Consider the following 25,145-nt stretch of genomic DNA (forward strand, 5'->3'; position numbering starts at 1 on the left):
GACAATGGTGTTAACAGCATTCCCTCTAGTGATTTCAAAGAGCTTTATACAACAAGCAAATAATCATTTTGATGTTTGTTATTAGACTTGCAAAGTTTCAAGATGAGTGTTGAGGGCACAGCCTGCACACAAGTTTTGTTCCCGTCTCTGGCACCAAACAGAAAGCCTAACTTGGACCCAAGAAAAATTTTGTCAAAAATGTTTTAATTGCTGCGTGTGTGCATGCAGACCTGCACACATGCACTGAGTTTTTTAAAGAAATGATCATTCTATGTATGAACTTTCTGGCCAATTCTCATTACGTGAAGGTGACTAATAGGACTGATGCGCCCACCACTGGAAAGTGGCAGCCATGTAGTCATGCGTACCCAAGGGAACAAATTAGGGCAGGAACCAAAGAAAACTCTGCATGACTCGTAAAACATCTTGATTTGAGATTTTGCTGGGGTATTCTCTTTAAATGCTTTATGATTACAAAAATGCCATGGTATCTCTAGTGATCACATATCCACAGAGCATCAGTTTCGTGTTGAAAAAACTGAAAACAGCATTTCAGCAAAACATGGAAATATTTTCTAGCAACTAGACCGAAACTAGCAACACTTCATTTTTCAGATAATTTATAGATTTTATTTCAGAACAGAGTCAAGACAATATATTTCTGAAGGAGTGGCAGGTTTTTTTTTCAGGAGTTTTTAATATAATAAAGTGTGGGTTTAGGTAGCATGGGAGGCCTTCGGGCATGCTCAATATAGAGCTATGGATATTTCATATGCATATTTCAATATTACTATAATTAATTGTATATGTTTAGTAGGTTTAGATCCTAATTCTTCCCACACCACCTGCTTCAAGCGATTTCCAGCTTCTCCTCTTCCAGTTCTGTTGCAGGGACAGCTTTCTGCAACACTTAAACACTTCACTAAATATTACCCTATTGTTGCTATTGTATGATGAGTAATATTTCATGATTTATTCATGAGTTTAAAGCCACATGAACAAGCTTTCAGTGTGAGTCTGAGTAGTTAGCTACAAGTGTCAATGCTTTTAATCCATATACTGGCCTCCAAGATGATTAAATCCATAGAGTAAAGAAAGGATTAAGTTAAAAGCAAGTTTGAAGGATTCTGTTGGGTCCAACTGGCAGTATCTAAAGTTCTATTTGTCATAATAATCAATTGAACTTGGAATCACATAACGGTAACTACTTAGAGCATAAAAGGAATTATAATCAGAAAAAAAAAGGTAACTAGTTGTTGAAAAATAATTGTTCCTTCATTAGCCACTCAAATGTCATAACTAACATAGAATGCTTTATTTTAAGGTGAGAAAGGAAGATCAGCACAATAGTTTCTGCTACATTTGGCCTCATCTGGATTTTGTGATATTAAAGCTTCATTAGCTTTTTCTTTACTGATGAGAATAACTAGTTCTAAATTCACTGTCTGACCAACTAGGAAGTTGACTAAAAAATAATGTTGTGTTTTGCAAACAGTTTTTTTTAATTATAAATTCAATATTGTTAAAGTACATTTTAAAGTGAAACACTATTTCAAAGAAATCAAGGTATTACATTTGAAATACCAACATATTTCCTTTTTTTCAGAATTTTTCTATACACACAAATTTGCAAAAACAGATATAGACAAAGAGTTTAATGTGAGCAGTTTATCAATGGAGGAGGGATCCAATACAAATACTTGATCAGTCTAGAGCAGACCTAGCTCCTGAATGTTTCTTGTTCTGCATGTTAGAAAGTAACACCAAAAATATCCATGTTGCCACATTGAAACTGATTTTTTGGGGGAGATGGTCCTATGGTGCATCCAGCTTTGAAAAACAAAAGAGGAGTAAAGCATCGTGACTACACTGCTTCCAGGAACCAGAAGACAAATGCTTAAGGTATCTTTCCAACTGAGGCATCTGAAAGCTGAGAGTGAAACAATTGTGTCCGCTCCCATGGAAGAACCACAATTTCATTATGGTCAGTGGTAGCAGAGCAACTGCTGTATTTATTAAGAGTATATGGAAGGCTGCTCTTTCTTAATCGCAACATGCAAAGTAAAAACATGAGAAACAATAATGGAAGTTAATCTGAAAACTACAGTATAAATGATGACGTTAATGTGAAAAATTTTTACACCGGATATATGCCTGTGGCTTACATATGGGAGGGGGAGTAACATGAGTTTGGACCTGTTGGTAAAATCATTATAATGGCATTATACTATTGCAGATAGACAAAGAAATAAAAGAGCTTAAAATATGTCCCATCTTAATGAGAGAGTACTATAAAAAGAAGACTAGACAAATAGTCATAAAATAAAATATGATATAATGAATTAGTTTGGCATTATAAGAGAAAGGAAAATATTATTAATTTGTGAAGCAGACAGTCATCTTTGCTACAGAATTAAAAGTGAGAGAGCTCTTCTAAGTGCTACCCACACGATGTAACACCTCACCAAAGCTCAACTATGAAACCAGCTTGTTCTGCTGATTACTGCTGTTCTAGCCATCTTTCCTGCATGTAAAACATTAAGTCAGCCAGTTATGAAGCTATCAAATGTTTCCAGAGTGTCACTTACCAGAAGGATTTTATAACTTACAGAGAAATGAACTGTTTTGCTTTCTGATCTTGATTAGGTACTGCTAACATACTACGTTTTGTGACAGTTTCAAATGCGGATTATTTTTGGTTCTTGTTTCAACCCCCAAGTATTTCTACAATTTTTGTCCACCTCATTGCATCTAAATTTTTAATCTGTAGGATGCAGATCAGTTAGAGAAGGTTTTGGGTTTCCATACTACTGCCTGACACTGTTCTTAGTGCAGGCATAGAGAAGGCCTGTTTTTAATCACCTATTTGTTATATTTGTTTGGGTTTGAATGAAGTAAAAAGATGACAATAGCACGAACTAGAGACTGGGTCTGCCAGCTAAAACTCAGAAAACGTACAAAAAGAAAAGAAGTCTTATCAGAGTTTCTAGAAAACTTCAAACACCTCAGCTTTCCCCCTACACCAGCACATGAAGAGAGGTCTCTGCAGCCTGGCTGAACGCAAACAGAAAACAGCTTCCAATGAGAATTTTCATGAGAAGTAAGGAGGGTGAGATATTTCTGATAGCTGACGATGGTGCAAGTGCCCAGCACTCAGTCCTGTGCAAATCAGTACGTACCAATGCCCTCACGCTCTGGAGGGAGACTTTCTAGTTTGCATGGAAGTATGCAGCACTTCTGCTGGCCCTGTTCATCACTAGTTCAAGGAAGCTACAAGTCCCCAAGCAGAAGCTCTACAAGCAAGTCTAAGGTGTGGGAAGTTCACAAGAATCCATTTAATGCAGAGCAGGGCTCATTTATTGCCTGTGTTTGCTGAACCCTAGGAGTCTTTGGGGTCTGGCTACTCAATTTCTAGTTTGAAAAAAACATGGAGTATTTCCTCAGTGTAGATATTTTTATGTAAACCCAGCAATCCTGTATTTTTCATGTAAATGCTGATCCTTTCTTTCACAGCTCTTGGCCCAAACATTGTGTGTTTGCCATAGAAAACCCACATCCTGGGCATGGATCCTGGCCGGGAAGAACCAAGTATCCTGCTGCTTGTTCCAGCTTTCAGCACAAGCTGCTGCATCACAGGGCAGGGCATGAACATTAATAAAACCCCCTGTGACACAGCGTGGGCCAGCCAGATATTGCCCCATGTTTGAAGCTCTCCCAGTTATATCGTATATCCTATTACAGGAGGTGGTCTTCCTAAGGTCCTACCTGTTGCAATCATGAAATTATGCAAGAAATCCTATTTTCCTTAAAACCAAGGTCTTGCTTTTGGTTGAAAAAACCCCCAGCTTATCCAGATGCAGTTGAATGATGAAAGAAACGTATCTCAGAATGGATTTTTTTAGTCAAGGTCCCAGCTGGCAGGTGGTCTGATATGTGGTTTCTCAGGATGGTGACATGGTTTTCCTTCACTCCTTCAGGACAGCTGTGGGCAACCACAGCTGTGCAGTTACAGTCCATAATACAAAAGATTACTCTAATGACTACCCTATCTGTAGAGTTTGTAATGAAAACAAGAGCCATTGATACATTATTTTTCATTTTGAACAGTCAATATTTCACTAATTACTTAACTGGCTGTCTTATATCTAATAAGTAAGATTTTCTTTGTTATTTTCAGTTGTACTGGCGAATGAAGAATTCATAGCGTGCTTGCAAGAAAATTGCATGCCTATAAATATTGTGCTATAACAGAATTCGCCCAGATACTTCAAATCTAATTTTAACTGCGTATTTTTATTTTCAATTTGTAATATCCGTATGTTGAAAAATAGCTCTGCCATACTGCTTCTGCTGCAGGAAACTCGCCTGTTGGTGCTCCTGTGAACAAAAGTAACTTGCAAAGTTTGGGACATGGTTTGTATCATGTGGATGTTTGAACAGAAGTGTTGTTGCATAGAAGCATCCCACCCCAGCGCAGCAAATGCAGCAGATCAAGCTGTATGTTTTAATGTACGGCTTTTTCAAAACAACAGCCAGAAGAGAATGGAGAAGAAAAAGCGTCGGTGAGGAAATGGAGAACTTTTTGTTCAACTGTAACTTCATAACCACTAAAAGAACGTTCATTAAGATATAAAACCGTGACTGTGGTTGAGACAGCTGGCTACGGAAATAGAAAGAAATCTTCTTTTTAAAAGTTAAAAAAGGAAAGAACAGTGAAATGGCGTAACTAATAATCTTCTGTTTCCTGGAAGCATCTGCCATGTTACATCAGCAGGAATTATTAATGAATCCAAATTAATTCTGTCCCTTACATTAACTCTTCCTTTCTCCATCCCTTTAAACAACAAAAATTTTTAAAGTAACTGAAGGGACAATTTTTATAACTTCCCTTCCCATAGTTACTAAGATCTTTTATCAGTAACTGTTATTTGCTCAAACATACCACAGTTCCTCACCATTCCTCTTTGATATACAGTATCAAAGTACCCTTAAATAAGATTGTTCTTTTATCAGTCACAAAAAGCATTCACACAAAATGATAACAAAGTCATGTAAGTGCTAAATGTCTGGGTGTAGAAGTGCAGTAATAATTATGCCCAAGTGATACTCAGGAATGTGCAGGATCAGCAGGGTATGGTGCTGTGTATTTGTCATTCTTTCTTCATTCTCTACAGCTCAAAAATTTTCTGAATTTCACCCCTTCCGCACATCTCCCAGCCATAAGTCTGCATTCAGAATGCACATTTCCCTGCCCGGGGCTGTAGAGGCCCCCCAGTGTAGCTGTGATAGAACTCAGCTCCAAGTACCATTTATGTGGTCAAGCAAGCGTGCACTTTACAAATGTCAAGAATAAATTGTTTTCAGTAATGCGTAAAACCATCTGCTATACACCAGCATTCTCTGGTTTGGATTTCATGATATAGCTATTGGCTACATCATCTGATTCCTATTTATGCCTCTCCTAGGGGCAGAGCTCTTTAGTCATGGTTCAGGCGGTTCCCATCACAGGGAAAAGTGATGTATTTTCTGCTTTATTTCTCAGGGCTTGCTCCCTTAGCGAGCTATAGCTTTTGTCTAGTGAAAGGAATAAACCAGTCCCATCTTCCCTTCCAATGCACTTTGCCTACAAATCTCACCTCAGCCCCTCACGTGTGTACTCTGCTCTTTGGAGTTGCAAAGCTTGAAGGAACTCAGGAATTGTGTCCAACCACTTAGGAGTTACCTGGCCAGTGCAGGTGTTGGTTATTGAAAAACAAGAAATTACACCCAGGGGAATCTTGAGTGAAGGTCAAGAGGTTAGGGAGGATAGGAACAGGTCAGTAGGACCATTGTTGCATAGCCTAGGAGTCTTTGACCTCAAGGCCTAACTGAGTAGTGAGTTCAGATTCGCATATTCCTCCAAAGCTTGAGGAATTTTAATATTTCACAGGAAAAAATCTGTAATGCTGAAATAACAGACTACTCATTACCTACTCATAGAGTAGCCAGGTGGGAGACTCTTGTCATGTGTTTTCTGTATCAGCTAGGAGTCTGATAATTGAAAATGGCAAGGAGAAAAGTAGTTCAGATAAAAAAGCTGATGAAAATTAAAATAGAATATTAGGGAGTGGTGTATGCATGTGCCATTGTCTTTGGTGCAGGCAAGTACAGCTGTGAGTGCCTACTCAGATGCAGCCAGAAACTCACAATCTCTGTTTCTTCAACAGGCTGACATGTCTCCTGGTTGGTGAAGGGCACATCTAAAGAGGCTCATCCTGAACCTCACCAAGCAGTATGGTCTCATTATTCATCTGTCCAGGTAAGATATTCAGTTATGTTTTTAAACTCTCTGTTCTAATGAGCTGAGCTCTGAGACCAAATCCTTTCACGTTTGCTTTTCACATTCTTCCTAGGAAGAGTCAGGTTTTCCTCTTTATTGCATTTTCTGGGATGTACACTGACCTAGAGTTTGCAGTTTTCATGTTGGTACTTCTATGATCTGACTGAAAACTACATCTGACTTGCATATGTCAAATCTTTTTGAGTGCTGATTGTGGCAAGACGCTTTCCAAGTATCGGGGAAAAGCAAAGAGCTCAAGGTCCCGGAGAGCAGCACAGGACATCAGGGCAATGGAAATTCCCTGAGGTCGGGTCTCTGCACTCTTCAGAGCTATATGGACCATAAGGAGATAGGTATAAATATTATCTCTGCAGGCACTTAAGCTCCACTCATCTCTGTAGCGCCAGATATAAATTACGAGAGTATTGTTGTCAATAAAATCTGAACTGAAATCCCACTTTGGTCTTAACTGCTACATCTGCTGATTTGAGTGCACCGATCACCCTGCCAGAAAATTCCAAAGGGGAGCCTGGCTTAGAACAAAAGTGGTAATGTACATATATAACACTTAGCTCAGGGAAGGCTGCTACAGTGGTAAGGAAAGCCAGAGAAAATTAAGCAGTGCAGAAATAAGAGGTTGGAAAAGGTAGCTACTGAGGGTGAAGAGAAGTTCAGAACAGCCAGAGAATTTCGATAGAGTAATTTCCAATAGGATAATGAATAAACGTCATACCAGGAACTGAAGTGCAGGAGCAAACACAAAATATTGCTCTTGCCATATGTGAGATGATCATTTCTTCTCTGCTCTCCCATAACCTTCACCATTCAGGTAATTTAGCAGCCTGTAGCATATTTAGGGCAGAATTCTTCACTGGTCATTACAGGCTGAATGTCTCAATAAAACGCAAGTGAGCAGAAGGCTTAACCACGGTCAACTTAGCTGCCAGAAAAGAAGGTGAATACGAATATACACACATTCTGTGCTGATGCAGATTCATAGCCATCTATGGCCAGAGGTCGCAAGGTTTTTGACACAGGTCCAAAGCATCTCTTCACCCAGGAGGGATAAACTTAGAAAATAATTTACTTGAGCTGCTTTTAGATTGCTTAAAACTAAGGTCTTGGTTCCAGTGTATAGGAATTGTCAAGGAAAAGATAAAGAAGAAACGGTTGATTCCTGATTAGGAGTCACACACATGGTTCAGGGGATATCTGAGCTAATACTGACTGTGGTGGAAAAAAATTGCCCTGAATAATTATTCTTGCTTTGCCGGGGTAAATTTATTGGAAGACTTTATAGCTTGTGCCAGTGGACGTGTGGGTTAAATCTGTTGTTATCAATCATGGAACACGTTTCTCTGAGCAGGCTGCACTTGAATAAGCAGATACTCAGTCATTTTGCAGTCATGTCAGATGTGTGATCTTTGACCATTTTTTATCCCCAAAACAGCAGGTTAGTGGAAAATTAGGGAAAAAAACCCAGCTGATGCCTGAATACTAAAACACCTTCAGAAAAACGATATGTCATGAGATGCTACTTTTACTTAATGCACCGCAACTGTGGGTCAACACGGAGAGAGCAGTTAGCACCTGCGAACGCTGGCAAATTGAGAATGTGAATGTTTGTTTGTACAGTTGGAGGTGGTGCCAGATGAAGGGGCAAGAGGGGAAAAACGACCAAAAGAACAATGAAATCGGGTGTCCTGGGGGCTGCTGCCGCTGCAGGAACACGGTGTAGAGGGCTGGGGGGCTTGGGTTCACAATTATGGAGCCAGGAAGATGGATTCACAGCTGTGAGACAGAGCCACATGCTGCTGAGTTTTTGGGTTGCGAGGTGAAATTTTGGTAGCAAGGAGTCAAAGAAGTAGGTCGTAGCTGAGGATGCTGAAATTGTTTGAAGCTCCAGCAGCTGTGTCGGCTGGCATTTAGTGAGTGAGAGTGTCGAAGAGGTGCAAAGAAAACAGGATTTGAAACTAGGACTAGCTTTTTGTATAAACATGTGCAGGAGATGCACATGTCGGAGTCGTTACAGCTACGTTCTGCATGTGAGTAACTGTGCTGGCAGTGAAAAGGTGATTGGTAGCGTCTCTGACCCACATCACAGCAGCTCTAACTAGATGGGTAGAAGAGCTGGCAGATTTTGATGGTTGTCCCCTGAGGGGGAGTGCTGAGAAAGTCGGTGCAGGCAAGAGCACATAGGCTTCCTCAGAAGGGCAAAAAACAGGGTCAGAGGGGAAAGGTTCATCTTGTCATCGCTGCTTTCTAACATGTAGCCACTTCCTGTTCCTTCTGAGAAAGGTGAATAAGAAATGAACTTGAATTTGGGCAAAGCTTCAAGGTTTTTATTGAATGGTACATAACTAATAAACAAGATTATACACTATTGGTATTTTCATGGAAAATAGACTCAGTTAAACACAGCAACATACTTCTGCCTTTTGGATAGATGCTAATTTAGCATTTGTAAAACGCAAGGCCCCAGCAGAGCTGGAACATCCTCCCAGCTGAGATCAGGCTCTTAGAGCAGCAGTGTCACCAGCGCCAGCCTACGGCGATGCCTCTGGGGAAGCGCGGAGCACCAGTGCTGTAAATGGGACCAATAAATAGCAATGCAAGGAAACAAGTCAACATTCCTTTGGACATTAGTGTGCTCTTCTGCCTCTGCCACCCCCGAGCGATAGGATTAGCTTTGCAATGACACACAAGCCTCTGTCGTAATAGTGTTTGGATTTCCGTTGATCAGTAAACATGGTGAAATTTGTCGGTAAGATGCTCAGCTGCAACAGCAATAGCTCTTAATGCTATACATATATATATATATACTATATATTGGTACAATACAACTCAAAGAATCAATGGCCTAATGTAGCCATTTTTGTGTGACAGGGTTGACCTTGAAATATTAATGCATAAACTATTTATTCTTCTCCAAACTATAGAAGTTACAAAGAATATTCTCTGTCCTTCCCATACACCTTTGTAATAAGACAACTAATTTTATTTCTTTAACTTAAGTGAATTAGCAGACTCTCAGTCCCAGCTGGGAAATGTTTCCCTTTTTCCTTGTTTCAGTTAACAGTGATGTGGAATGGAATCACTTTTTTCTCTAGCTTTTCAGAAGGCATTTTCACATAGACCCCAGTGGTGAGACATCGTCTTCTTTTTATCTATAAAACATGGGAAGACAGTAAAAGAAACAAGTTGTCACATAATAATAATTGACCAGCACATTTTAGAGAAAACTGGTGGATGTTCTTCCTTTACTGAGTAAAAGGTATTCTAGACACCTTTCCCTGTCACCCCTCTTTGTAGAAGATCTGTTGAGGCCATTTGAGGGAGATTCTGGAGGTACAGGGGCCATTTAGCAAAAAACAGAGTTACACTATTCATGTAGCCCTGTGAAGGTGCTCCTGCTGCCGAGTTCAGTGTTGGTTCAAAGCTGCAAGTGTTCACATTGGACAGTTTCATTTAACTTCTGGGGAAAAGGGTGGATTGAAAAATATGGGACAGGGATACTGTTTGGTTTTAAGCTTTGGCATCAAGTTTATTTCTAGCGGACTGTGAGTACTCTAGCCCCCCATGGGAAGAGGCAACCAGTCTTATATTTCACATGCCTTTGTCTTTGCCCAGACATTTCTAGCTGTGAAGTTAAAAATGCTCTAAGACATCACAAGGGGAAGTCTCTTTAAATTTGCTTTGCACACAGAGATGAATGGTGAGAAAAGGAAAAATCAAACACTGGGATTTTGTATCAATCAGTTGTGAAATCAGAGTACACATGAAGACTGTTGCCTTTGATCCCAGAAGCATCCAGGATTCCAACCTGTTCTAAGCATCCAAACCTAAGCCAAGGCTCAGTCCAGCTAATGTAAGCTGCTTTCTGGTACTCTGACAACGCAATGAGCCATAAACAAATCTAAATGGCAGCTCCAGTAAGTTCCCTTGTTTTGCATTATTTTAGCAGCATTGCACGAGTGAAAAGGAGCATCCCGGTGCGTTTATTCCCAGAGTTCTTCCCTGTTTTCATTTCTTTCTCCTTGTCCTCATCACACAAAAGGGTGTTATTAGCAGGATGGGGCTGAGTTGATAGGACTTACCGCTTTGCCCACGAGAATGGCTGAGATGATGACACTGTAAAGAAAAAGTCCTGAGGCAGCAGCTCCTAATACCCAGAGATATATGGCAGTGTCTGGACAAGGTTCTGGATCTAAAACATATGATATCACACAAGTCATGTCACACATGAGCCTCGTAAGGAAGCCCCTGAAGCCAATAATTCAGCCTCCACACTGCCTTGCTCTGTCCTGTCCCAGGACTGAGCTCTGAGTCCCTGCCTGCTCAGCTTCCAGTTGAAATAGGATTTATCTGTAGAAGAACAGACACCTTACTCTCTGCTGGTTCTGCACTTAGGTATCCAACTGCCTAGATGTGCGTGTACACTATAAGGTATTGCTTATGCTGTCAAACATCCCATACATTGCTAAATACATTGTGTGGCTGTGATTATGCGTGCCTTAGGTGTGTGCAGGGACACCTGAAAAGAATAGGAGCTAATCACAGTTCTCAGAGCTTGAATCAGTGTTCAGCCTCACTTCTTGCAAACAGGACTTTGATAAGACATCCTAGAAACTCCGTTAATCTGGGAATATCACAGTATCATAAAGCTGCTTGGCTTACCAATGACATAGAGATGCGTCCCATTTCCCTTGTTCATAAAATAGGGTGGAGGGTACATCCTCTCCATCTTGCAGATGTAAAGGCCAGTATCATTAACTTGCAGGCCGGTGAGGGTGAGGGTCACTTTGTTTTGGCTGGGGCTGACGTGGCACTGAATGACCTCCTCCACACTGAACATTTTAAACTCCGTCGTGTAGGTTGAAGCACAGATTTCAGTGAACTGGTCACCCGTCTGTTTGAGCAGAGTAACTCGAATTTCCTTTGCGTTCCCAATGTGCTTGTATTTACACACCAAGCTGGCCACTCCTTGCCTGTTGGCCAGCACCATGGCTGGCTGAGTCACTTCCATTACTGTAAGGAGGTAAAGAGCACGACACTAAGACAACTGTCAAGGAATGATCTGCAGTCATTTGCTTAAAACCTGCACAACAGAGAGTCGTACCACCTCCTATTACCCATGGGTAATTCCTAGAAATGCAGCTAAATCCTTCCAAAATAAAGAACTCCAAGACAATCCATGCAGGCACTGCATTCGTATACAGGGTGTTTCAAAAAGATGGACCCTGCTTTGACATTGGGTTCATCTTTTTGAAACGCCCTGTACTTAAAAAAGCTCAAAAAGTGCTTTGATTACTATACGTGATATTATAAATCTCAGCAATTACTTGTTGCTTAAATAGTAGGTAATTTGGCCCACCTGCTGAGGCAATGACCTGCATGCTTCAGCTTCCCTCAGCACAATTTTTTTCACATACATAAGAAAGAAAGAAAAAAAAATAGACTTCATATGGTAAAGCTGACATTTGAATTGTAAAATTAGGCACTTCAACAACAATTTCTGCCTGGTAGAAATAAGCATGTTGACATTTAGAAACAAAGCAGTTGACATCCTGTATGGAACAGAACCATTAGGGTAATGATAAAACTGACTGGAAAAGCCGTTTGCATATTTCTGTTTCTGATCTTTTTGTTCCTCATTTTTAACAAGCTATTCCCAAACCATGGTACAGCAACAGTAAACACCCCAAGCCGGAGTATAGCAACACACAGCAAAGTCTGATAAACATACTGAAAAAAATAATTAGAAAACTTAAACTGTATCATGTACATCCCCACTGGCTGCCTTTTACAGCTTCTCCACTCTATCCTGCTACACAATGGGAAGGCACCAACTTTTGCTTTAATAAGCTGTGAAGATTCAGTATTATTTGTTGAATTTCATTTTATATCAGTCCACTTTGGGGCCAGGCTTATCTTCTTCAGTTGTGCAGTGCAGGAGTTTAGGGTCAGGAGGAGCAGAATTTCTTCATTCAAACCTCTATATCCACATTGTCAGCTGCAAACAACTTCACCCACAGGGCCTGGTTTGCGAAAACCTTTCTTCCTCGCTGAGCTACTCTGAATCCTGCCCGGCCCCTCTGCAGATGCTTCTGCTCTGAAGTCTGAGTCTGGTTTGCCGAATACCTCCTGGTGCCCCAAAACCATCTTCCCCGCATGGAGGGGTCCCATGTCATCCCCCCCTCCCTGTTATACCCAGTCCCTCTCCTGCAAAAAGGTGAAACCGAGAAAATGAAGGCACCCCCAGCTACCTTGTCTCCTTTATCAACCCACCTTCGGCCATGGTGCTGGCTGTGCAGAGAAAGCCCACGGTGACCAATATCGAGAGCATTCCTATGCTGGGATGGATGCTGAGGGGTCTGAAGGTGGTGATGCCTACAGACTTAAGGACAAGCAGGAACTCTCAGGACTGGAAAAAAGGCGACACCTTTCAGGATACTGAATCTTCGAAATGTTTGAACCCACACAGAGTCAGTGTGTGTATATATAGCTTTGATCCCAGATGCTGTACCTGAAAGTAACATGCAGCTTTGTTTTGGTTTTACGAGAAAGGAAGTAGTGGGTTTGATTAGTACGTGCACAGTTAACCTCAAACAGCATGAACAAAAACAACTATTCAGCAGATGGAAAATATCTATTCAATTTGAAACTGTCATACATTCTGCTTTAAGAATTGGGGGGGCAGGTAATCATCCAATAGAGCGGTTCAGGTCCTTTGGTGCTGCCAGCTTGCACAATCATAGCACTTAATACTTTAGCAATCACCAGGTATTTCCTACTAGGACAACACACAGAGAACTATACCAGGTATAGTTCTACCAGGTATTTCCTAGTAGGCACTAGGAAATACCAGGTATTTCCAGGTATTTCCTACCAGGACAACACACAGAGAGCTATACTTCTGGCTAATGTGGCACAGTGAATCAGTGTGAGCTAGGTTTTTCATGGAGGACTTCCCTCCACCCCCAATTTCTTTACTTACTTTAATGTTGGTGCTTTTGATATTTAAAAATTGCTGCCCCTTCAAAATACTGATTACACTTGCAATGACTTCATCTTTTCATATCAGCGACGTGACTTGAATCATAACCCAGCTTCTTTAGGCTGTCCTGTTTCTAAGAAAAAATGATCTGTCTAGGTTTATAGCTAATGACTTCCACATCTATACAGTACTTTCCCTACCTATGGACTTTACTGCCTAAGTACCTTGAGATCAACATATGAAAAACACTGCAGGAGCTTTGATTATTTCTTAGAGAACCTGCATTGTTTCAAATCTCAGTGAAACAATTTTCACCCATTGGCCTTTTAAAAGTCATGTAAGGTCTGAAAATCATTTTGCTTTTTTTATGTGATAGACTGTCATATCCATGAATCATTGCGTAAAGAATTTCACAAAGATGAAGTTACATTTCAGTTACACTGAATGTCATCATTCTTCTTTTCCCACACTTTGAGAAGTTCTTTTAGAAAGTGCTTCATCATTTATATATGTAGATCTAGCAGATTGCAAAGACCTACTTTTAGACTATGACCTAGAAAAACTAACAGCATTAGTTCCTGAACAGTAGCCTGCCCAAACCCAAGATACAGGATAAATATTTGATCTTGAAATCACATAAATACCTAATAATATAAATAAATCCACTGCTTCCACAGTTAGGTGATGCAACAGTTGTTTATAATGACAGACTCATAGTTAGTTTGATTTTGACCAGCATTCAAAACAAAACTGACAATAAATAAAAGTATGGCTATTGGAAAATGAAAAACTGCACCCTAATAATGAGTCAGGCCCATATTGCATTACTGGTTAGACAAGCTTAAATCAATTTTAATGTTAAATTTAATGTTAAATAGATGCTATCACAACATTGTGTATCAAAGTATCAGTGAGATTTATGGCATGAAATTACCAGGTTATGCCTGACATTTTCATATCCAGAACCAGTAACCAAATAACCAGTCCTATGTATCTTTTGGGCTCGGGTTTTGTATGCAGTTAAACAAATGATGCATTTGAGCCTCACCAACCATAATGTCATCTTCTGATAATCAATTGAGACTGCAAATTGATGGTGCAATTGACCATGAACCACTTGCGAAGGATTGCCACATGAGACTTGGTGCTCGTTGCCCCACATATCCAGAGTATCTTCTGAGGGTGCCATTTCAGATCAACCATTTTTAACTTTTTACCCTTGTTTCTCCTTAAAAGCTTCATGTTACGATGACTGCTCTTCTAAGTAAGGCACAACGTGTCTCCCTGTGGAGACCCTTGAAGTAATCACTGTCTTGGCTGCCTGAGGTGAGCCCAGAGTATCCTCCTTCCAATGGACAGAGACCATCTTGCTATGGCACCCTCTGCTCTTGCTAATTGGGCTTTAGATCTTGAGTTAACGTATGTAGATAGCAGATGGATGATGCAGTAAAAGAGAGATCTAGTTCCAAATAAGATCTCTCCTTCGCTGCTCCCATCCTTCCCAGCTCAGTTATGGCAGTTACCAAGGTCTTGGTAACTGAATGAGTTACCCTGTAAAATAAGATCCACAAGAATTGCTGAGGACGCCTGTTCTCTCTGCTGTGCCTGTCTTCTAACTGCTCTTCAGCTGAAGGGTCTGTGGGCTTCTGCTTTGTCCACGTTCCCTGCATAACATCACCACGCCTTGTGGGCTCCAGCCGTAGGACTTATCCTATGTAGGCACTGGGCCTTCTTGTCTCTGCAGTCCGGTATCTTCCTGCCTTGGCTTCCTCATCTTGAGAAGTGTTTTCTTCCACATTTTCACCATAACTGGAAGCTGATACATGGCCTAGGAGAAGGGCGAGAGAAGAGGTAAAAGAAGAGCCCTCCCTTTAACTTTGAGATTCAGAAGATCTTTCAGAAAGGATATTCCTCAGTCTGTCTCCGACAGCCTGTGCTTTGCACTTGCCGTGTCCAAAACCTCAGTTTAAAGCAAATCTTTCCTTTATTGCACATACTTATATTACAGTACTCTTTGTTCTTAGGGGTGATATTAATCCCCAGGTTACAGGAAACCTTTGTACTCTCCATATGCTGCCATAGCGAAGTGTCAGAGCAGGAGGGGACTGAGGGCCTTGCAGAGCCTAAAGCTGAGCAACGAGCTTAGGAGTGGTTCAGGTCTCGTGGCCTCTTTGAACTTGTCTCAGAAAGGGACACGCGATTTACACTGAACACTGGCCTACACTACTGGGATTAGTCAGATTGATAGTAAGTTAAATAACTAAGTTTCTCCTATAAGTTTATCTCTCATTTTGGGTTAGTCACTTGCATTTTAGTGATTTGAATTGCTTTTCCTCACTGAATGCTTGTTACGGAAAACCTTCCTGCTGACACCTTGTCAGAATTCCTATTGTAAAATGTTGTTATTATTCACAAAATTATTTTCATACCTTAAAACCTGTCTCATGCTGCCCGTGTTTTTTTCTTCAGTGACAGGAACTTCCCTCGTGAATTGCTTGAGGTGTAATGGGGAGAAGAGAAGCTTATCATTTGCATAAGTATCTGGTTTCAGGATATTTTGTTAAACTCAGAACGTGAGATAATGTCTTATTATGTTAAGCAGTTCACGTTTTTACCATGTTAGTTTGCCACAAACCTATTGGGGTTTTGAAATGCACTGTCATTTGAAAAAAAAATCCGGACCTCTGAGTGGTATGGCTGAAGAAAAAATCTTTTCTACAAAACAATAGGTGAAGAGGAAAGGAAATAACACAGTGACTGGAAAAATGTCGTTTCATTACCATTAAAGGACTAAAAGCTGATTAGTGTAGGTAAAGGCCTAGATATGACCAAGTTTGGTGGATCAGTGAAGGAACCACAATTCACATCACAAACGCACTGATTTTTAAGTCTCTCAGAAATGTGGCCTTTCTGTCAGCTTCTAACCTGGATTTCCAGATGCTGCTCTCTAGTCCTAAACCTGTGCCCTCAGTCCAGCCCCAGCAGAGCAAGGACAACCCTACCTGCTGCTTCTCAGGGCACGTGGGATCGCTCTTCTTGTGCACTTCTGCTGGTCAGCACGTTGTCCAGAAGGATCTGAGCCCATGCAGCTTATGCTCAAAATGTAAGATCTGAGAATGTATGGAAAAAGATGCGGGCGGAAGTAAGAGGAAATAAAGAGACGGGACTGAGAAGCACCACAGGCAAAAGGTCTTGACACACTAATGTAATTAATCTCCTCCAGTTTCCTGTAAGGGGTTGTGGCAGGGGAGAAATTTTGGGAGGAATTTGAACACAGACCCTGAAGTATCTTGGCAGACATTTACAGACTTACCTTACCAAAGCAGAGCACCACAAATCTCTTGTTTCTAGGCCAGTCATTTGGGAGAGAACACGGAATAAAGCAGACAGCTTCATCCCAGAGTGAACACCAAAAGCTAGTGTGTTTTCAGGAATAAGCAAAAAATGAACCAAAGGAACCCCCCAAGTCTAAAAATAAAGCAGTTTAGTGTACCCCGTGACAAGCTGCAGCTCTGGAGCCATGGAGAAACACTGGAGAAAATTTTACTTCTGCCTCCCTTTATTTCTTAAAGCATTACAAAAAAGGAATAACAGCAAAATGCAGCCATATTTCTGATAGTCTCTGGCTCTGACAGTACAGCAGTTTCCATTTAATGGGGGGCACAAGAATAAATCATGACGAAGTTTTGCGGAAGAAGTGAGCACTGCCATTCTCCTAAGAAATGAGATGCCTAAGAAATATTTTTAAAGGGTACAGATGAGGAGCGTAATTCACATGTGTTATGTAGTTCAAGAACCTGCTTCCAGTTTTCACAGGGCTAATTAAATCCTTGATTTTTTTTATAGAATTGTTTTATGGCATTTCAAACTACAAGATCAAAGCAGGACTCCTGGAAAACCTAGAATTAAACCTTTATATTTAACGTTTATAAAGCAAAGGACTGAAAGAAGTTTACATAAAGGAGTTAGTGCTCCAACTCAGTGGACATACAGAGAATCCAAATCCTTGAAAGACAGGAGATCTGACAAGGAAAGGTATTTTCCTAAGCTCACAGTGTGAAGTTCTGTTCAGATCCAGGGGGTGGCATGGAGCACGTTCTAAAGCTCCTCTTTGATTTGATGACAAGTGGGTAATGAAGATCAGCTTTGTTTACCAGTCAAAGTCTGGAGGCCATTTCTGAAGAGCAAATGAGAGCTGATGGTTAGAATGGGATGGACCGGAAAATGAAATGAAATCAAATTAAACGAAGGAAAGAAAGTACCATAGCAGAAGGGGGAAGCCAGTGGGCAGATACAAAGAGGGTGACAAGTTGTTCAAACTGGAAGATTCACAGTAGCATTTTGAATACGTAACAGTAAGCTGAAGTTTGTCAAGGCCAGAGGAGTGAATGTTTCAGCAGCTGAGGTCAATAGGAATCATGGGCTAAGGCTTCTAAAGGTATTTTGTTAGATTCATCTGCATCCCCATTCAGTCTGACTTGCCTGTGCGGGGGCTGATCTCAGAACCACAGCACAGGGACACATCTCTTCCCAGGGTCATACTGAGTTTGGGAACAGAAGCCGCAAGCCTTGGACATCTTGGGGAAACAGCTTCTGTGCAGAATTCTCAGAGCGCTCTTGATGAGACAGAGAGAGGGAAAGGAGAATACCAAGAGGGGGAAGGATGTTTTGGGCAGAAATATGAGTGGCTGGATCACTGAAGGGTGCGTGTAGCTTTTCAGTGCTTTCAGATGTGACTGTTCGGCTGTGAATGAAGCATAATCCCAAAGAAAACCTGCCTGAAAGCCATTTAAGAATGAAAACACATTTTAGTAAAGACCAGATAGTACACCACCTGCTTCCACGTCAGTAATGCTCTTTAAAATTTGACTGATAAAACAAGGTGGTATGGAAACACAGAACAGAGGGATGGGGACCATTTCAGAATCCCTCCTTGCTATAACCTGACCTCACTTTTCTGGCTTTATTATAGTTTGTGTTTTCAAAGTTTATCAGAGAACCTGTTCCTGGGAGTTATGTCTAAGATCTGTCGGGTCGATGCCCTGACGTATGGGAGTGATGTGCTTGATCTGTTTGCCTCTACTCTATCGGCCACCACATGTTACTGAAAGTTTACAGTGCTGTGTGCAAGGCTTGTGAGTTTGCATTAGAACATGTGTTAAATCATAGGGTGGAGGCTATGGAAAACACAGGTAAGGAATTTCAGCCAGAGGATAGCAGAATAAATCCCAGACTTTGCAAGAAGCTTCTTGCTTTCGAAGTGTAGCAGTTGCAACAAACAAACAAAATCTGTCACCCCATAACCCAGATCTCTCTGCAACTGGGATGCTATTGCCAAGCACTGGGTTTGTGACTGGCAGCGCGTGAGTCAGCAAACTAAAAGAAGTTCCTATACCTTCCAAAAATGTATCAGCTGCAGGATTTGTCGTTCAACCCACTCTTCACCGCAGAATCTGATCTCATGTAAGAAACCTTACCCTTACACTACTGATAACTCAAACGCACGTTGTCTTCCCTACTTGACAAAGTATTGAAAACCACATTTCTAGGACTTAGCAATTCCCCTTTCCCAAAGTCCCTACCAGGGCTAAGTATGAAACCAAAACCCTGACATGTCAGAGAGGCCAGATGTGCAAGGAGAGGCTGAGTCTTTCATTAACCAAAGTGATAGTTTGAAAAAGCTGACAAGCCACTACCTCTCTGTTCAGAAGCTCTTTCTTACTATACCTCTTTGCTGACAGATATTACCGCTCCCTACAAGCTTTATCATTCTGTCCTGGTTTTGTTCCGCAAACAATGACACATTCTCATATTCTTAGACAGTCACATCTATAAAAACTCTTAGAATATTAACTTGCGCGTCTCAGTGTGGCCAGCTTGCTCTCCTGGATGAGTTGAGCACTGATTAATTCCAGCTATAAAGCCTCTGTTTGCAGTAAGCATCCAACTAGTGTGCTTCTTCACAGCTCCAGCTGCCTCCTCCCACTATCATCACCTGAAAACCCAGCTAGGAAATCCTACATTATAAAATTCAGATCCAGCATCCAAAAGAATTCTTAATGTTTTGGCCACAGAAGCTGGAAGGAAAAGAGAAATTGTCCAAGCAGCCAGGGATCAGGTTGGGAAAGCTAAAGCCCTGATAGAATTCAGTCTGGCCAGGGACATCACAGGCAACTAGAAAAGCTTTTCTAAGTACATCAGTGGTATAAGGAAGAGTAGAGAAAACGTGGGCCCTCTCTGGAAGGTCATGCACATGGGTTGGGGCAATCTCAAGCACAAATACGGACTGGGTGGAAAATGGATCAAGAGCAGCCCTGAGGAGAAGGACTTGGGGGGTGTTTGTTGATGAGAAGCTCAACATGAGACGGCAATGTGTGCTCACAGCCCAGAAAGTTGGGGTTCTTCAGCCTGGAGAAGAGAAGGCTCCAGAGAGACCTTAAAGCAGCCTTCGAGTACCTAAAGGAGACCTAAAAGAGAGCTGGAGAGGGACAGGACAAGGGGTAATGGCTTTAAACGGAAAGAGGGGAGATTTGGATTAGATATAAGGAAGGAATTCTTCCCCGTGAGGGTGTTGAGGCCCTGGAACAGGCTGCCTGGAGAAGCTGTGGATGCTCCATTCCTGAAGCGTTTGAGGCCAGGCTCAATGGGGCTTTGGGCAACCTGGTTGAGTGGGAGGTGTCCCTGCCCATCACAGAGGTTTTGGAACTGATTTTTCTTTGAGGTCACTTCCATCCAAACCATAGTGGGCAGTTTGGTTGGCCTGTGTGCTAGGGATGAAGGGGAGAACCAAGGAGGTTTGCAAGAGTGTTTCTAGAGGTGGAAGAGATTATAAAACAGGGCTGCAGAATCGATAAAAGGGGATAAAAAGGAGGATGGTCTTGTGGGTAACACACCACTTGGGGAATTTTTCTTTCACATAGCAGTGAGATTGTATCTGGTGCATACAAAGAAAACAAATGTGTTGGATGGGGTCCAATGAGAATCAAGCCCTATGCAAAAGGGGAGGAAATGTTTTGAATTTTATAATTTTGATGAAATGTTAAGGGAAAGGGGAAATTTTTGAGGCAATGCATCTACATCTTTTCCTAAAGCTTTTTTCAAGCCCCCACCACCAACATTTTTCATTTTTAAATTATCAGCTCTTTTGCAGAAAAAACAAAGGTTTCTTACACACCGGCAAAATGTAATTTTGTATTTTTCCTGCCTAGAACCAGCACTGGGTGAAATGAGAAAAATGTGAAGGGAACCCTTTGCAGCAAGTGCAGCTGCAGCTAAGCAGAGCTTTCTTGAGAAAGTTTCACTTCTTAAAGTTTTTTGCTATGTTTGCTGGTTTAAATGGCCATTGTATCAACCCACTTTTTATGGTTTTCAAACGTCAGCAACCAACTTGTGTCTTGTAAAAGCGCAAAGCAGGCGGCCTGGTTCTCATTACTCTAAGGACCTAACTGCATCAACAAATTTTGCTGCCGCAGCTTTTTAAGTGGCATTGCTGCAATATTACCTGCCTGATATATCAGCCCGTGTTGGGTTATGGCCAGAGGTCAAGACTGAATGAAAATCCATGGTATCTCTGTGCCAAGGTGTCTGTGCTGGAGGAGTGAGATGGGACTCGGTGTCCCTTCATTCCCCTTCCTCCCTTGTTTCAATAGCAGTGGAAAGACAGCCCTTCACTGACTTGAAGGGATTTAACTGAATGTTGTAAGAGTGCTTTTGGTGTTGCTTTTTTAATACTATGTCATGAAACAGAATAATTTCATTATTAGCTGTTTAATAACAGGCTGCATATCAGATCCTAACACTGAGCTGGCGAATGCAGGCTCTGGAGAGAGCGCAGCTGTGATTTCTGTCTGTGACTTTGCAGTGATGGAATAATCTTTTATTGAGCTCCTGGGCCACTGGAACGCCGGGGACACGTGGAACTGCAGGCTCTGGTTCCTTGAGAAGTTTGTATCTGAATGATAAACCGTCCAACCTGGGAGCGGGGCTTTTGGTTTTGAGAAGAACTTCAGAATAGGAGACAGTAATGTTGTTCAGGAGCTTGGCCAGCGTGATCGTATTCTTTAGTATCAAGGAAAAAAAGCCTTCAGAATTTCCAGTTAAGTAGTTCTCAATGTTCTTCCAGTTAAATGATTTTTCTTGTTCAAAGCAACATTTTCTTTCAGAAATCTCTGTTATTTTTAAACATTCAAACCATATTCAAATAGCCACCATCAAAACGAAGCATTGATTTTTTTTTTCAGGAACAAATATCTCATTCGAAACCTCCAAATTATTATTTGCTTTACTTTTCAATTCACAAAAAAATCAATATTTTTTTCCTTTCACTCTGGTTGAAATGAGTCCTCTTGACTTTCCAAATCTGCCAATGAAACAAAAAAAAAATCAATTATTCATCGGGTTCCAATGAACACCCTTCATAAAACTTCTGAATTATGCAAACTAATCACCTTCTGGGAAACAGGTATCGCTCATTTTATGCAATGTGACTCAATGCCTCTTCACTTGCACACTAAAACCCTCTTCACTCATCTGATTATTCAGACTTTTGCCTTGTCTATGGTTTTCAGTTCATTTCCCCCCTACTACCACCATCAATCTTTTCTAGTTTTCTTTTGCTTATGACAAAATATTCTTTATCTTTCAAGATATCAGGTGCTGCCATCCTGTGAGGCAAGTGCAGCTGGGAAAACAGAAATGGTTAAATGACTCGGATCATGAAGTTCTTGGCAAAACCTGTTTCTGATCCGAGGTGTCTTGCAGGTGGACCTCGATGGAAAGCAAACCCTGAGAAACACAACAGAAATAAGACACAGAAGCTCAAATTGAGGGGCCAGAAGCAAAAAGGGAAAATGGAAGGAGCTTTGATCTCCTCTTCCTCTTGCAGCCACCCCATTCTCTTAATTTCCCCCCTCTGTGTGCCCCGTGGGCTGCCAGGCTCCTCCCCGCACTCAGCCAACACTCTCCTGAAGTGAATCACAGCCTTTCCCTCCCTGCAGCAGGACCCTGGCCTCCACCCACATGCTGCCAGGCCCATCATCCGACCTTAAAGAGGAGCGCACCTGCTTTTAGTATTGCTGCTGCTTACAATTTGCACAAGAAGTGGTGTGTTCTCTTTCGTGCACTTCTTGCTCCTGCACAGGCCCAGCAAGGCCCCAGGGTGGTGTCTTGGGTGCCCCCGCTGAGCACCCATCCTTGTCTTTGCACCGAAATGCACAGCAGCCACACACACACTGTGCTAATCCATTTGCTCTGTGCTTTCAAGGATTAACTACGTTTTCAGCTAACCTGCATACACTGTTCTTGGGATCCACTTTATTATCTTACTTAAGTGCCCGTAGTTTCTTCAAGGCTTTTGCCCGGTGACTGGGTTTAATAGCAAATGTCACAAGGACCACAACTAGAGTTTGTACACTCCAAACCGTGAATGCCTACTACAGGTGTTCACATAATTGTTGGCCTTTTTTCCCCTTTGATGGCTGGAAGATTTCTACAAGAGTGGCGGCCGACAGCGACCATCACCCGTTTAGCAGGAAAGGGAGGGCAGATACCAAGGTGTTTTTTAACCAGGGACAGATTGGTACTTTAATCCCAGTTCCACTAAGAGCTGCAGTCCTTGCAGAGCAGGAAAGAGGAGGGCTTAGCTGATGACACCTTATCTTCTGAACTGTTAAAGCCTGTCCTGAAATACTGCCTGCCACAAAATTCTCCTGATAGTCAAGACAGGACTGGAGGGTTCCTCAAGGCTTCCTCTTCAACCATGTACATTTTGTTTGCTTTTAAATTTTTCTGAGTCCCAACTCTCTGGCACACCATCTATAGTATATTTGATTTATAGTGAAGATAATTAAATCCTAAACATGTGACCTGTGATACAGCTGAGCTGTGTGAGCAGTGACAGCTTAGGGAATAAATCAATGGAAAGCATCTTTGAAATTGAAATTTATTTCTGCACAGTTGCCTGGCGAAACACTGGGGGCTTACTCAGCGTTGACCTCAAAGGCCCCAAGCAATGGCTGCAGTAGTAAAGTCTATTGAAATGCCACATTTTCTGTGGTAGAAAGAGCTGAAGGAGGGTCTGATTTAATGATTACTGTGAGAAATATCAGCGATACTGAATTTGGGCAGGGTAACGTCTTCCAGAGGCAGATACACACTGCACTCCAGAGACAGACATGGCAAGTGAATGCGGTGGGGTTAGAGCAGGGCTGAGCTCTGCAAAGGAAAAAGGAGATCTGGGCATGTTGGAGACCTTGAGAGAGGGAGCTCAGCGAAAAGGAGTCCTGGGTGCCCAGAATTTCACTGCATCTGTGTTTATAGAGTAAATCCTGCTGGATCAGTCACAGCCGTAGGAATGGGGGAGACGTGAGGAGCCCACTACGTGCCTGTGTGAGCAGCAGACACCGCTTTGGGTGTTTGCCAGAAGTTACTTGCTTCTGGAACGAATGGCTCTGGGCTTCAGGAATACCCTGGCTGGACCTGCACATGTTCTCCAGCAGCTGTGCCCAAGTGTCGCACGGTATTTAAATTCAAAGATCGAGTGTTAGCTGCCAGCTCGCTGGTGGTACCAGCCCTCAGCAAAGGGCCCCAAACGTGCGGTGTGAGGATGTTCCAGTAGCAGTCCCAGTTAAGCAGTTTGGGTGAAGCCACCTGGCTTGGGAGGCTGGCAGGTTTTCCCAAGAGTGTTCCTGAACCCTGTTGGTTTACTAACAGACATGAGTCATACAGTCCAAAGCAAGATTTAGCCCCAGGAAAATGGTGCAAAGGAAACTTTTTTTACAAGCTTTCTGAGCAGGTGTTCCTGTAACTCTGGGGTTTGGCACCCTGAGGCTTTAAAGTAACTCATGAGGTTCCCCCCTTCTGGGAAGCACGTGCCTTTTACATTAAAGAATGGGCCTCAAATCTTAAGTGTTTTGCTAGCTTTTCCCCTCCTGTCCCCTTAAATACAGCCACATATACATGCTTCACAATTATGATGTGGTCATCCTCCCTGTTGCTTTAGGGGTCAGGTTTTGTAATCTTGTGTCTAGTCCTTGTAAATGGTGCTGTGATTGCCATGGTAACAAGAAATGACAGTTGCTGATCATTGTAACTTGCCAGCCCAAAAGAAGGGGGAACAGAAAAGGATGGGGGGGGGGATGAATTTCAGTTTAATTTCTCTGAATTCAGCATCACTTCCAAATATTTAAGTATAGCCAATTAGGTAAAGACTGTGCTATAAATGGGTGATGAAAAATTAACTTTAGAACAAGTGTAAAAATGAGCTGAGTGTACAGTGATATTCTCATCAGAGCTCCTCGATAGATGGGCAGGGCAATATACTTTCGCCTTTCCCCTTTGGCAAGACTGTTATGTGCTATCATGCGGCGTATTCTTAGAAAAGCATCTGCCATACCTTCCTGAAGAATTCATTTCTCGCAAGCCCTCCCCCTTCTCATTTTGAGAGCTGTGGGTTTGTATGAAGTGTCATTGTAAAACAGTTCTACCACAGCCAAATGTCATTTGGCATACTAGATTCTGAGAACCAGCAATACCATGCCCTGGGCAGGAACGATCAAATATCAAGCGTAACTATGAAACACGCGTGAGACAAATCTTTCCTTTCATACCCTCCACAGCACTGCTGGTCTTTGCTTTAATGCTAAATGGGTGTCTGGCACAGCTGGGTGCCCCTGTCAGATATCTCCAAGAAGGGAACGTGCTCCCTGCTTGTTCTGCTCTGTATTTCTCGCAGTCGTGCTGGGCAGACCACAGCTGAAAGCTTGGTGGCCTTCTGCACGTGACAGACCCATTCGCACTGAGGTCTGGCTGCAGGGACCCACATGGCCCAGA

The 25,145-nt window shown here is 42.0% G+C and overlaps 2 protein-coding genes across 2 annotated transcripts in view; one reads left to right on the top strand and one right to left on the bottom strand.

Moving 5' to 3' along the window:
- The window catches only part of RAPH1 (Ras association (RalGDS/AF-6) and pleckstrin homology domains 1), a 230,140-nt gene that overhangs the window by 44,906 nt on the left and 160,089 nt on the right, over nt 1-25,145 (top strand). The window contains exon 3 of the mRNA XM_021289780.2: nt 6,207-6,298. The gene's annotated coding sequence lies outside the window, so the exon portion shown is untranslated. The remainder of the gene's footprint in view (nt 1-6,206; nt 6,299-25,145) is intronic.
- CTLA4 (cytotoxic T-lymphocyte associated protein 4) lies at nt 9,225-12,791 on the bottom strand. Its single transcript, XM_005504015.3, has 4 exons — nt 12,608-12,791; nt 10,997-11,347; nt 10,417-10,526; nt 9,225-9,486 (listed from the first exon to the last, which is right to left on the bottom strand). The coding sequence occupies exons 1-4, from the start codon at nt 12,663-12,665 to the stop codon at nt 9,388-9,390; spliced, it is 618 nt and encodes a 205-aa protein (XP_005504072.2). The 5' UTR covers nt 12,666-12,791; the 3' UTR covers nt 9,225-9,387.

This window comes from Columba livia, chromosome 7 (genome assembly GCF_036013475.1).
Source record: "Columba livia isolate bColLiv1 breed racing homer chromosome 7, bColLiv1.pat.W.v2, whole genome shotgun sequence".
In the NCBI taxonomy this organism is placed as follows: Eukaryota; Metazoa; Chordata; class Aves; order Columbiformes; family Columbidae; genus Columba; species Columba livia.